The sequence below is a fragment of the Salmo trutta genome, chromosome 26, assembly GCF_901001165.1.
Source record: "Salmo trutta chromosome 26, fSalTru1.1, whole genome shotgun sequence".
Taxonomy (NCBI): Eukaryota; Metazoa; Chordata; class Actinopteri; order Salmoniformes; family Salmonidae; genus Salmo; species Salmo trutta.
The window spans coordinates 5,772,256-5,785,564 of NC_042982.1; the positions used below are offsets into that span (position 1 = coordinate 5,772,256).

The following is a 13,309-nucleotide window of genomic DNA, read 5'->3' on the forward strand; positions in this document are numbered from 1 at the left end:
ATGGCAAATGTATTCCATATTTTCTGGCCCATGTTGTTGCATATTAATGTTTATCCTTTTCAACTTGGAAAAGAGACCCTTAAACCCAGACTTGGACCGCACACCCTCTCCAACGAATAGCAGGCTAGTGATTGCTTTGCAATGCTTACAGTTAGCCACTGATTCCTTCCAAACCACTCATTGTTGAATTTGCGAGTACCAACTTGTGTTATGTGTATGTCCAATGGCCGATGAACACTGATATGTTTTATCTAGAATTTATCTTCATATGAAAAGGATTTGCCAGTAGATTGTCGACTTGATTCATGATGATGATGACTGCTTGTCTAGCTTGCTAGCTAAGATTTTGAAAGTATGATGTTGACATGATCAGTCCAATCTAAACTACGGTAGATATAACATGATTTGACATCATTTTATCTGTGGCCAATGACCTTGAGCCTTCTTGGATGGGCACTTCTTAAGTAAATCTGTGGCAGCACCCAAGGGGCTTGAACTTTCTAGCTCTCCCTGTAGATGTTGCGGTGAGGTAGTGCCCCAATCAGTACCAGAACACTGAGCCAATCACGGCGCAACTAGAGAAGATTACCAACCCCTAAACTCTGTATTTTCCGCAGGCTGCCCCACCACCACTAAAAGCGCTGATCTAGTCTGAAACACCTGCATTTTGGAGCTGCCTTACTCAAGAAAGCAAGAAAGAGACAATGTTTGTATGCGGCTTTATTAACTCAATGCTATTTTTTAAAACATTGTTTGCAAACTGATATGTGACATGTATTAAGGCCAAAATAACATGCAACACAAGTTTTTTTATCGCCACTGGACACATTATTCGACTACAGAGCCCAGTTGAATTACAGACCGCGTGCACATATAAAACGAGAACACGGATATCCCCTGCCTGAGGACACACACCCCTCGCGCACATTAACACACTTTCTCTCATGTTTAACCCCCCCCCCCCCACACACACACACACACACAGCCTCTCGTCACTGACTGGCATCCCTTTTCGCGGAGTTCTTTCCCACAGCCGATACGCACGATTACTTGGTCGGGACCTGGGTGATTCGGATCTGTTAGCCCTGAGCGAAAGTGACCACACGGGTTTGGAAAGCCTACGGAAAGAGGGAGGGACGCAGCATGCAGTGGATAAACAAGAGAGAGTAGAGTCTTGACTTGTAGAGAGGGAGATTCTACTTCATTTGGCTATCAATTTGAGTCCTTTGCGCAAAGAGCGAAAGGGTGTATGCGTCTGTGTTTAGTTTAAAAGGGCGAGTGCGTTGCGCAGAGGGAGAGTGTAACTGGGATGAGAGCTCAAGTCAGGGAGCCAGCAGGTCTGACATTCGAAGCCTTAACGGCAGGTGGAGGGAAGATCAACCTGGTGGAGTGAGTGTTTTTTCTTCTGTGGAAAGACCCACTCTGGACACCGCACCAAGAGAGGGAGAAGCCGGGGAGAGTGGTCGAGGAGGGGCGGGCAGGCAGGAGGAACTCCCCAAGGGGAACAGTACAAGAAAGGCAACAATGCCAAGTACGACACGATGACCTGGCGCTCAAAGAGAGCTGAGAAAGGGATATTATAGAGAAGAGGGGACACCGCATTGTTTTACGTCCTCGATCCTTTGACGTTGAGATGGAGAGAGAAAGAGCGCACGGACGAACGCCGGCTGATTGCTGCAGTGGAGGCGCGAGGATCAGCACCAGGACAGAGATGAGGAAAGAACGGGGTCGGGGACAGCAGTGGACCGTGATTTTTATCGTCGCCCTTTCTCTGCAACCGCAGGTAAGCCGTACCGATTAAGCGCTATTTTCGGCCGTTGCTAACCCTGCACTGACTTTTACAGTCGGCGTTTTCTTCCCACAGAGTTAATAATGGTGCCCACATTCTAGTTCCCTGTTTCTCTTGTCAATATGTCTCCCCTTGCTCCAAATGGCGCTGTGCCCACATGTTTTTGTGCGTCTTAATAGTCCGGTGTCATCCACTTGTTGCTCCATGGGCGTGTCCTTTCATCTGTAGGCTACAGGAGCAAACCTTCACGTCTTTACCAAGCGTGGTCTTTGGTTACACCATTTTCTGTTATTGGGATTCTAAGCCTATTAAACTGTAACTGCTTTGCTTTCCCGTTGAAAAGGGCTACACGACCATCCGTGAAGTGAATTGTTTGAACCAGAACCGCAGAGGGAAACGTTCAGAATGCAGTCTCCTGGAGGCTGTAACGGTGTACAAATACATCCTTTATGGGAAACAGCAAGCTAAATGTTATGGTGTCTGTGGATGGAGTAAGGCTGTCTTCTATGTGTTAACTACTACTACACTTTACTTACAAGGTGAGAGGGGATTCAAGGGAATTGTTCGTCAGTCAGTCTGTGTGTGTGGGTGGGTGGGTGGGTGTGTGTGTGGGTGGGTGCGCACACTTGCCTCCCTGCCTCACAGCTTTACATGAATGCAGTCCACCCTCTCTCTATGATATGTAAAAGTTCTGTAGAGTACCAGGAATAGTCCAGCATAGTATAGGCTACCTTCTAAATAAAATGGGATTTGTCACATGCGCCGAATACAATGCTTACAAGCCCTTAACCAACAAGCCCTTAACCAACAGTAAGAAACAGAGTTAAGATATATTTATTAAATAAAATAAACTATGGTAAAAAATGAAAGTAAAAAGTAACACAATAAAATAATGAAGCTATATACAGGGGGTACCAGTACCGAGGCAATGTGGGGGGGCAATTTTTTATTTATTTCACCTTTATTTAACCAGGTAGGCAAGTTGAGAACAAGTTCTCATTTACAATTGCGACCTGGCCAAGATAAAGCAAAGCAGTTCGACAACATACAACGACACAGAGTTACACATGGAGTAGAACAACATACAATCAATGATGCAGTAGAAAAAAATAAGACTATATACAATGTGAGCAAATGATGTGAGATAAGGGAGGTAAAGGCAAAAAAATGCCATGGTGGCAAAGTAAATAAAGTATAGCAAGAAAAACACTGGAAAGGTAGATTTGTAGTTTGAAGAAAGTTCAAAGTTAAAATATAAATAATATGGTGCAAAGGAGCAAAATAAATAAAATAAATAAATACAGTAGGGGAAGAGGTAGTAGATTGGGCTAAATTATAGATGGGCTATGTACAGGTGCAGTGATCTGTGAGCTGCTCTGACAGCTGGTGCTTAAAGCTAGTGAGGGAGATAAGTGTTTCCAGTTTCAAAGATTTTTGTAGTTCGTTCCAGTCATTGGCAGCAGAGAACTGGAAGGAGAGACGACCAAAGGAGGAGTTGGCTTTAGGGGTGACCAGAGAGATATACCTGCTGGAGCGCGTGCTACAGGTGGGTGCTGCTATGGTGACCAGTAAGCGGAGATAAGGGGGGACTTTACCTAGCAGGGTCTTGTAGATGACCTGGAGCCAATGTGTTTGGCGACGATTATGAAGCGAAGGCCAGCCAACGAGAGCGTACAGGTCGCAGTGGTGGGTAGTATATGGGGCTTTGGTGACAAAACGGATGGCACTGTGATAGACTGCATCCAGCTTGTTGAGTAGGGTATTGAAGGCTATTTTGTAAATGACATCGCCGAAGTCGAGGATTCGTAGGATGGTCAGTTTTACGAGGGTATGTTTGGCAGCATGAGTGAAGGATGCTTTGTTGCGAAATAGGCAGCCAATTCTAGATTTCACTTTGGATTGGAGATGATTGATGTGAGTCTGGAAGGAGAGTTTACAGTCTAACCAGACACCTAGGTATTTGTAGTTGTCCACAAATTCTAAGTTAGAACCGTCCAGAGAAGTTATGCTGGACGGGCGGGCAGGTGCAGGCAGCGATCGGTTGAAGAGCATGCATTTAGTTTTACTTGTGTTTAGGAGCAGTTGGAGACCACGGAAGGAGAGTTGAATGGCATTGAAGCTCGTCTGGAGGGTTGTTAAAACAGTGTCCAAAGAAGGGCCAGAAGTATACAGAATGGTGTCGTCTGCGTAGAGGTGGATCAGAGATTCACCAGCAGCAAGAGCGACATCATTTATGTATACAGAGAAAAGAGTTGGCCCAAGAATTGAACCCTGTGGTACCCCCATAGAGACTGCCAGAGGTCCAGACAGTAGGCCCTCCGATTTGACACACTGAACTCTGTCAGAGAAGTAGTTGGTGAACCAGGCGACGCAATCGTTTGAGAAACCAAGGCTACTGAGTCTGCCGATGAGGATGTGGTGATTAACTGAGTCAAAAGCTTTGGCCAGGTCAATGAATACGGCAGCACAGTATTGTTTCATATCGATGGCGGTTACGATGTCGTTTAGGACCTTGAGCGTGGCTGAGGTGCACCCATGACCAGCTCTGAAACCAGATTGCATAGCGGAGAGGGTGCGGTGGGATTCGAAATAGTCGGTAATCTGTTTGTTGACTTGGCTTTCGAAGACCTTAGAAAGGCAGGGTAGGATGGATATAGGTCTGTAGCAATTTGGGTCAAGAGTGTCACCTCCTTTGAAGAGGGGGATGACAGCAGCTGCTTTCCAATCTATGGGAATCTCAGACGACACGAAAGAGAGGTTGAACAGGCTAGTAATAGGGGTTGCAATAATTTCGGCAGATAATTTTAGAAAGAAAGGGTCCAGATTGTCAAGCCCAGCTGATTTGTAGGGGTCCAGATTTTGCAGCTCTTTCAGAACATCAGCTGAATGGATTTGGGAGAAGGAGAAATGGGGGAGGCTTGGGCGAGTAGCTGTGGGGGGTGCAGTGCTGTTGAATGCAGTAGGGGTAGTTAGGTGGAAAGCATGGCCAGCCGTAGAAAAATGCTTATTGAAATTCTCAATTATAGTGGGCTTATCGGTGGTGACAGAGTTTCCTATCCTCAGTGCAGTGGGCAGTTGGGAGGAGGTGTTCTTATTCTCCATGGACTTTACAATGTCCCAGAACTTTTTAGAGTTGGAGTTGCACGAAGCAAATTTCTGTTTGAAAAAGCTAGCCTTGGCGTTTCTAACTGCCTGTGTGTATTGGTTTCTAACTTCCCTAAAAAGTTGCATATCGCGGGGGCAGTTCGATGCTAATGCAGAATGTGGGGGGGGGGGGGGGGGGGGTGGGGGTCAATGTAATTAGTCCGGGTGGCCATTTGATTAATTGTTCAGCAGTCTTATGTCTTGGGGGTAGAAACTGTTAAGAAGCCTTTTGGACCTAGAATTGGCGCTCTGGTACCGCTTGCGGGACAGAGAGAACAGTCTATGACTTGTGTGACTAGAGTTTATGACCATTTTTTGGGCCTTCCTCTGACACCGCCTAATATATAGGTCCTGGATGCCCGGAAGGTTGGTCCCAGTGATGTACTGGGCCGTACACACTACCCTCTGTAGCGCCTTACGGTCAGATGCCGAGCAGTTGCCATACCAGGCAGTGATGCAACCGGTCAGGATGCTCTCGATGGTGCAGCTGTATAACTTTTTCAGGATCTGGGGACCCATGCCAAATCTTTTCAGTCTCCTTTTCAGTTATCCTTATAATGGTAATAACAATGTAATAATAAGTGTGCTTCCAAAACACCACACTCAAACCACTATGACCACATAGAAAACCAATTCACATTCAGTGAAATTGGACGTAGGCCTATCACATTCAAGTTCAAGTTCACACAGACCTAGAGGGGAAGCCTGGAGGTAGCGCGCTGGCTGAATGTGTTCTCTACTCTTCCCCTCCCAGTCCCACCCCAGGCTATGGTTGTTGGCCTAAAACGGTCCCCCACTGGCGGGGTGACACAGCCCTCAGTGCAGGGGCAATATCAGGACGTTCTGTATGTGTGTGTGTGTGTGTATGTGTTTGCGTGCGTGCGTGTGGACTCATGGACTGGGGTGTGTGTGTTGGGCCAGCGGCCACAGCCCTGTAGCACTAGGGCGTGTGAATGTACAGAAAGATCCACATGGATCCACTGCACCCAGCTCTGACGCTCTTCGCTAATATAACATTGCCTTCCCCTACTACAGCACGATGCAGACCTACCGTGCTGTGGGACATTGATAATGTAGGAGGAGGACAGTGGAGTTGATATCCTGCATCCATTTCAGCATTGACGACACTATAACCTGTGACAGTAGTGTAACGCTTAACAACCTGCATTTCTCAGATCTGGGGATTCAGTGCAGTGCAGATACGAGCATTCAGGATGATTTATAAATGTGGTTTGATACAGTGTATAATGTTGTCCTGATATTATACTGTTATAACAGGACAGTCAAGATAGTGCCATATTTAACCGTATTAAAAGGCAAGTGTTTAACAATAGTGTTAGTCAGTGTACATGTCCAACCGTGGTAATCCAGTGTTCAGGTTGTGGTCCTGGTCTCGCCCTATTTTGGGGTTAAATTGGGGGCTTAATGACCGCAGCTCTCCACGGTGATTGTCGAGACTGAGCGCTCGGAGCGGTCAGATGGAGCGCTGAAACGCAGGTATGCCCGGAATGGCTGAGAAGGGGGGGGGGTGGGAAGAGGAAGAAAGGAGGATGCAGAGTGATGAGTGGGCCTGTATCTCTACAGGCTGTTTGATGTAGGAGAGTTTGGCCCCCTAGCCCAGGGACAGGGACAGGGGCAGGTGAGGGACAGAATGCCACAAGAACAATGGGCTGACTTACCAGCTATTCTTCTAACTGGCTTTGGTCAGGTTGTGTGTAGCAGGACTACTACACCACTATTCTTTGTCACGTCATTTCATTGTATGCGACGTGTGCGCGCGCGCGTGTGTATGTGTGTGTATGTGTGTTACGTGCATTTGTGGTTTGTGGTTTTATACCCGTTGGAAGTCATCACAATTATTTCCTTGCTATACAACACACCAACACACCTGTCTCTCTGGGGAGCTTGTTAGCTCTACCAGCTTGTCTGTGCCCTTCTGCACCCAGCTGAGGAGAATGCTTTATAAGCTATGGGAGGAGGGAGAGACAGAGAGAGAGAGAGAGAGAGAGAGAGAGAGAGAGAGAGACAGACAGACAGACAGACAGACAGACAGACAGACAGACAGACAGACAGACAGACAGACAGACAGACAGACAGACAGGGAGAGGGAGAGGGAGAGGGAGAGGGAGAAAGAGAGATGAAAAGAAGAATGGAAACAAAACAGAGAAGAAAAGCTGGTGCAGAGAGAAGGCAAGAGTTACAGCCTGTTCCCAGATGGAGAAGGAAGGGAGGAGGAGGAGAGAGAAACCGTGGCCAGGTTCCCAGTGTCTAAGTCCCCCTGGGGAGAGAGGGAGAGAAAAGAAGGGAGAGCTACTGATATAGAAGAAGCAGGAAAGAAAGGAGCTAGATGGAGAGGTAGGAAGTGCATGATGCAGGGGAGGGGAGAGGCGAAAGAGGAAGACTGAGAACAGCGAGGGAGAAGGGTAAAGGAGCGGGGAGGGAAAGATGAAGACAGATAGAGGGAGATAAACAGACAGATATGGAGAGAGAGAGAGAGGGAGAGGGAGAAAGAGAGAGGGATTGCTGGAATGGGGGCGTATCTCCATTTGGATGAGGGATTTTAAGTTTCTTCCGCTGTGGGGAGGAAGTGGTGTGAATCAACGTTATCTTTCCTTTCTCAATCACCCTCTCTTCCTACCTCTTAGAATAGGATGACGGTAGTCTGGCAACCCTAATGAAGCAGATGATACAGAGAGAGAAGGAGAGAGAGAGAGAGAGAGAGAGGGAGGGCATGCTATCCATAGATTACCATAGCTGGAGAGCTTTGGGATGAAACATGATACCCCACCCATTAAGCAGGTGTATTCATCACATTCATGAACGTTTTTTTTCAACAGATATGACATCGGGAACCAGACGTTTTTTTTGTTCCCATAGATTCACCCTCTCTTTGGGTGGTGTGTATGATTCCCTGTGTGTGTGTGTGTGTGTGTGTATATGAGTTATACCTCACCTCCTGCCTCCCTCTCTCTCTCCAGGCTGTGTGTGCAGTGGGGATGTTTGAGCTGCAGATCCGTCACTTCCAGAACCCCCATGGTGTGCTGCAGAGTGGCGAGTGCTGTGACCTCCAGGCCACCGGGGGGCAGCGCTGCTCTCTCACGGACCAGTGTGACACCTTCTTCAGGGCCTGCCTCAAGGAGTACCAGGCCCGGGTCGTCCCCACCGGAGCCTGCACCTTCGGGGCGGGCAGCACCACCGTCCTGGGGGGCAACAGCCAATCCCTCCGTCATCGAGGGCACGACGAAGGACGAAGAGAGGACGGCACTACAGGACACGTCATCATTCCCTTCAAATACGCCTGGCCGGTGAGTACAGAAGTGTAACTACGATGTTGTTACTATGGTAACGTGATACGGTTCAAGTAGGCACACACTCACAGAGACCTGTGATGACGATGACGTAAATGTTGAGACTCGCTCTTAGCATTCAGTCAAGCGGCGTTGCTACTATTTGCAGAAATTAGTAGCACATTTCTACTTGTCTAAACATAGGAATTGGTTTTGAGGCTGAGATGATGCGCTTTCTCTCCTTCCTTCTCTCTCTCCCTCTCCCTGGTTCTTCCTCTTTCTCTCCTTATCTCTCACGTTCTCTCTCTCCTCCTAAACTCTAAGCTTGTTGCGTTGTTGCATCATTAAGGTCTCCGATATCGCTCCTCTCTGTCTGACTTTGTGCATCGACATGTCTGTGTCTGTACCAGACATGGAGCCCAGGCGGGTGGCTACGACTCTTCATTCAAGAGGCAACCTATTAATCGCGCATTAGACCCATCGATAATCCAATTCTATCTCTCTCCCTCTTCAATCCTCCATCCCCTTATATTCCACACCGCGTCTCCCGACCCAAACAAAACAGGAAGAGCGGAAAATAGAAGTGACAAACACCAGTAAAGAGGAGTCTTGAAGCCTTGAGGTTGTGTGTATTGTGTATTGCCGCTACTCACAAATACGTGGTTCTGTTTGCCTGTTACTAAGCCCTGAGATGTTCGCTGGGGAGGGAGGGTGGGCAGACATCTGGAGGGGGATGAAAGCTTTTAGCTGGTGGAAGAGGAACACTAATGTTCACAACGAGCAGAGTTCATCCCTCCATTTTACATCCCTTTATTCCTCCCCCCCCCCCCCCCCCCCCCATCCACGCCCATTAGAAGTAGTTCCCTGGCTTTTTGCTGTAATTACTGTCTCTTTGTTTCCAAGTCGTTTAGGGGTCAGAGCCACAGCGACAAGAATCCCTTTTAAACGACTTGGCCCATGCAGGACGACTTCTCAACATTGTCTTCCTTCCAGAGATCGGAACGGTTGTTGGTTTCTTTGTTTACTGTCTCAATGAGAGCATTCAATATTTCTCTTCATGGTCTGGAATGCTTCGTTTCTGACCTCTCAGTGAGGTTGGATGGTTATTCATAATGGAAGTATTATATTAATGGGGAACGAGAGCTGACGATGTGGTTGTAATTATATTCCTATTGCCTAGTAATAATGTTTGTAATATTGTGCAAAGCCCTGGTTGAGATTTGTTCTTAAATGGTTTGGTAGACCGTCATTGTATATAATTGTATATAAGAATTTGTTCTTAACTGACTTGCCTACTAAAATAAAGGTTAAATATAAGGCGAAAAAGGCTGGTCATGCCCACCAGCTGGCCTGGTGTTGGAGCACGTAGGTCTGTATGTTCTAGCTTCAGACGTCTGGAACACACACATGCGTACACACACACACACACACTTCGCCCCTCCATGTTGGGGAGGTGTTTGAGTGGCAGGTATGAGTGTGAGAATATTCTCCGGCAGAAAGTCTATCTGGATCAGTTTCAGGGCCGGGCCGTGGGGCGGGCTTGGCTGCAGGGGAGAGGAGAGAGACACTCCGAGGCAGGCCAGCATTTCTATGGGGAGAGCTGCGGTTGAATGACTCACGTGATCTGGCCGTCTCCAGGAGGTAGGGGAGAGGCCGGGGGAAATAGGGGGGAGACGGGGGAAATAGGGGCGAGACGGGGGAGGGGAGGCTCAGGCAGTATCCTGATCCCTCTGCCCCAGGTGAGGGGATGAACAGGTGAGCACAGTCATTTTGAGGAAAGATGAGCTCCCTTTATCCCTCGCCCTCACGTTTTTTCTTCACTAATCTATTCAGGGAAATGAGTGTGTGTGTGTGTGTGTGTGTGTGTGTGTGTGTGTGTGTGTGTGTGTGTGTGTGTGTGTGTGTGTGTGTGTGTGTGTGTGTGTGTGTGTGCGTGTGTGCACGTTTGTATTTGCTTGTGTTTTGGGTGTGAATAACCTGTGTGTGTGTGTGTGTGTGTGTGTGTGTGTGTGTGTGTGTGTGTGTTTTGTGAATGTGTATTACATTTCCCCGCTGTCTGCCCAGCCCCTCACTGTCTGATTATATGGACTGAAGCATTTGGCTGCAGTTTGTCCCCAAGTCCAGGGACAGCTAACGGCCTGGTCTGGGATGTTTTCGCTAAGGGGTTTCCGTTCAGATATAAAACATCAAAAGCATTTCGAACCGTGAGGTCATTTCTCAAGTCGCACGGTCTCATGTTGTTTCCAACTCGCATATCTGATTGGCGGAAAGAGGGGGACTGTGGGGATTGTCTTGTTCTTGTCTATGTGGCAGAGGAAACTTACACAGTTTCTGAATAAATGGACGGAGTGAATAGGTGGTACACCAGAAGGAGTTGCCGGGTAGCTCTTAGACAAAGGTCCATTATAATCTCTCTAAAGCCTTGTTCCTCTCAAAGATCAGAATCCTATAGAATCGTTACTCTAGATCGGCTGTGCGTAACTTGAACTTGCGGCTCCCATTGACATCAATGTACAGTGTGGTTTACACTAAACCGTTTAACTTCTTTGGGATAGGTGGGACATTACAGTCCCACCTGGCCAACATCCGGTGAAATTGCAGAGCGCCAAATTCAAATTCAATTACTATAAATATTAAACTTTCATGAAATCACAAATGCAATATATCAAAATATAGCTTAACTTGTTAATCCAGCCAAGGTGTCAGATTTCAAAAAGGCTTTACGGCGAAAGCAAACCATGCAATTATCTGAGAACAGCGCCCAGCACACAAATGCATAACAAATCATTTTCAACCAGGGAGTTGCGACACGAAAGTCAGAAATAGCCATATAATATATGCCTTACCTTTGAAGATCTTCTTCTGTTGGCACTCCAAAATGTCCCAGAAACATCACAAATGGTCCTTTTGTTCGATAATGTCACGTCCTGAACATAGAAAGCTGATATTTTCTATGGTAGAGTAGGTCAGGGCGTGACAGGGGGGTTATCTAGTTTAGTTTTTCTATGTTGTCATGTTCTAGTTTTGTATTTCTATGTTGGGTTTGTTTGGGATGATCTCCAATTAGAGGCAGCTGGTCATCGTTGTCTCTAATTGGAGATCATACTTAAATAGGTGTTTTTCCCACCTGGGTTTGTGGGAGATTGTCTTTGAGTTAGTGTATGTTTCACCTCTGCGTCACGGTTTGTTGTTTTGTTATTCAGTTTATTTATATGTATTGCATAGTTTCACAGTGAAAATAAAATGTGGAACGACACACGCTGCACTTTGGTCCGCTCCTTCCTACGTCAACCGTGACAGATAATGTCCTTTTTTATGTCCCAAAAATGTCAATTTATTTGGCGCGTTTGATTCAGAAATACACCGGTTCCAACTCGCCCAACATGCCAACAAAATATCTAATAAGTTACCTGTAAACTTGGTCCAAACATTTCAAACAACATTCCTAATCCTTCCTTAGGTATCCTAAAGCGTAAATAATCGCTAACATTTAAGACGGGATAATCTGTTTTCAATACCGAAGAAAAATACCATGGAGCACGCTCCTGTGTACGCGCAATAAAAGACTTCAGCCCTTCACAGTGACACGAACAATTTACAGCCGTACTTCTTCATTCTTCAGAAAAACATCAACCAATTTCTAAAGACTGTTGACATCTAGTGGAAGCCATAGGAACTGCAACCAGGGCCCTTATAAATCAGGATTCCCAATGAAAACTGTTGGAAAACACAATGAGCTCAAAATACATTTTCCCTGGATGGATTGTGCTCGGGGTTTTGCCTGCCAAATCAGTTCTGTTATACTCACAGACATTATTCTAACAGTTTTAGAAACTTCAGAGTGTTTTCTATCCAAATCTACTAATTATATGCATATCCTAGCTTCTGGTCCTGAGAAACAGGCAGTTTACTTTGGGCACGCTTTTCATCCGGACGTGAAAATACCGCCCCCTATCCCAAAGAAGTTTAAGTGTCCTGCTTTGCTTTCCACTCTAAAAACAGGCAATATCCGCAGAAATGTCGAGGAAGGACCACTATTTGTTCTCTACCTGGGGGTGAGTAAGGTCTAGGTAAGGGCTAAGGTTAGAGTACGGGTTAACTGAGGGTTAGTGAGAGTTAGTGGTTAAAACGTCAAAATAAATCACATTTTTGCGTCCTCTCTTACCTGGCCTTACTGACCTCTGCTCTCTCTGTGACAACCGGGTTTCCAGGAACAACTGAACGGGCCCTGCTATCAAACATGCAAAGTAGAGAAATTATGCAAATGTATTTCAGCCAGTACTCTCCTGTGTTCTGGGTCGGGTCTAATATGCTCGATTACACACAGACGCTCGCACGCACGCACACACACAGACACACACACACACACTGTGGGTTTACCTGTGCATTGGCGCGTGGGAGTCAGGCTGACCCAGTCACCAAGGGGTTATGAGAGGAGAGAGGAGGACAGAGAGCTCAGTGAGAACGCTCTTTCATTTGGGTCTCTCTCTTTCACTCGCTCTCTCTACTCCTCCTTCGTGCTTTCCTCTCCTTTGTCCGTCGAGGACTCTCCCATACACACTCACTTGTGGGCTGACATTGGACACACACACACACACACACACACACACACACACACACACACACACACACACACACACACACACACTGCATCATGACACACGAAGAAAGTGAATTCTATCAGGGATTGAGCCTTGTGTTTTTTAGAGATAAGTTAATAACCTGGAGGACACAAGTCTCTCTAGGGAGGCAGCCTTTTAATGATTTCATTTGTGTGCAAATTGGATTGAAATGGGAGTTTCTATATTAGGAGGGGGAAGCAGATTTACACAATCACCTTGGAGACGTGTGGATTGTGTGTGTGTGTGTGTGTGTGTGCGCGTTCATCTTAGTACACTGTGTTTGAAGAAGTGCGTGGGCACACAGCTTTGTAAGTAGTTGAACAGGTGTAATTACAGAAGTCTATTGACTCCTCACCCAGCTCCCTCTAGCACTCCCTCTCCAACCTCTCCCTCTCTCTACCTTCACTACTCTTTCCTCCATCCCCTGTGTCCACCCCCTCCGAAGTCACTCATCTGTCAACTCTCTC

General features: G+C 46.8%; 1 protein-coding gene across 3 annotated transcripts in view; it reads left to right on the forward strand.

The window, feature by feature from the left end:
- Window positions 1–991: 991 nt before the first annotated feature.
- The window catches only part of LOC115162958 (protein jagged-1b), a 41,004-nt gene continuing 28,686 nt past the window's right edge, over window positions 992–13,309 (forward strand). For 2 of the 3 annotated variants that reach the window (XM_029714506.1, XM_029714507.1), the window contains exons 1-2: window positions 992–1,783; window positions 7,912–8,238. In XM_029714506.1, coding sequence (XP_029570366.1) covers window positions 1,634–1,783; window positions 7,912–8,238 — 477 coding nt within the window. In that variant the 5' untranslated portion in view covers window positions 992–1,633. Of the gene's footprint in view, window positions 1,784–2,059; window positions 2,329–7,911; window positions 8,239–13,309 lie in introns of those variants that run through there. The other variant, XM_029714508.1, reaches the window with a different exon arrangement.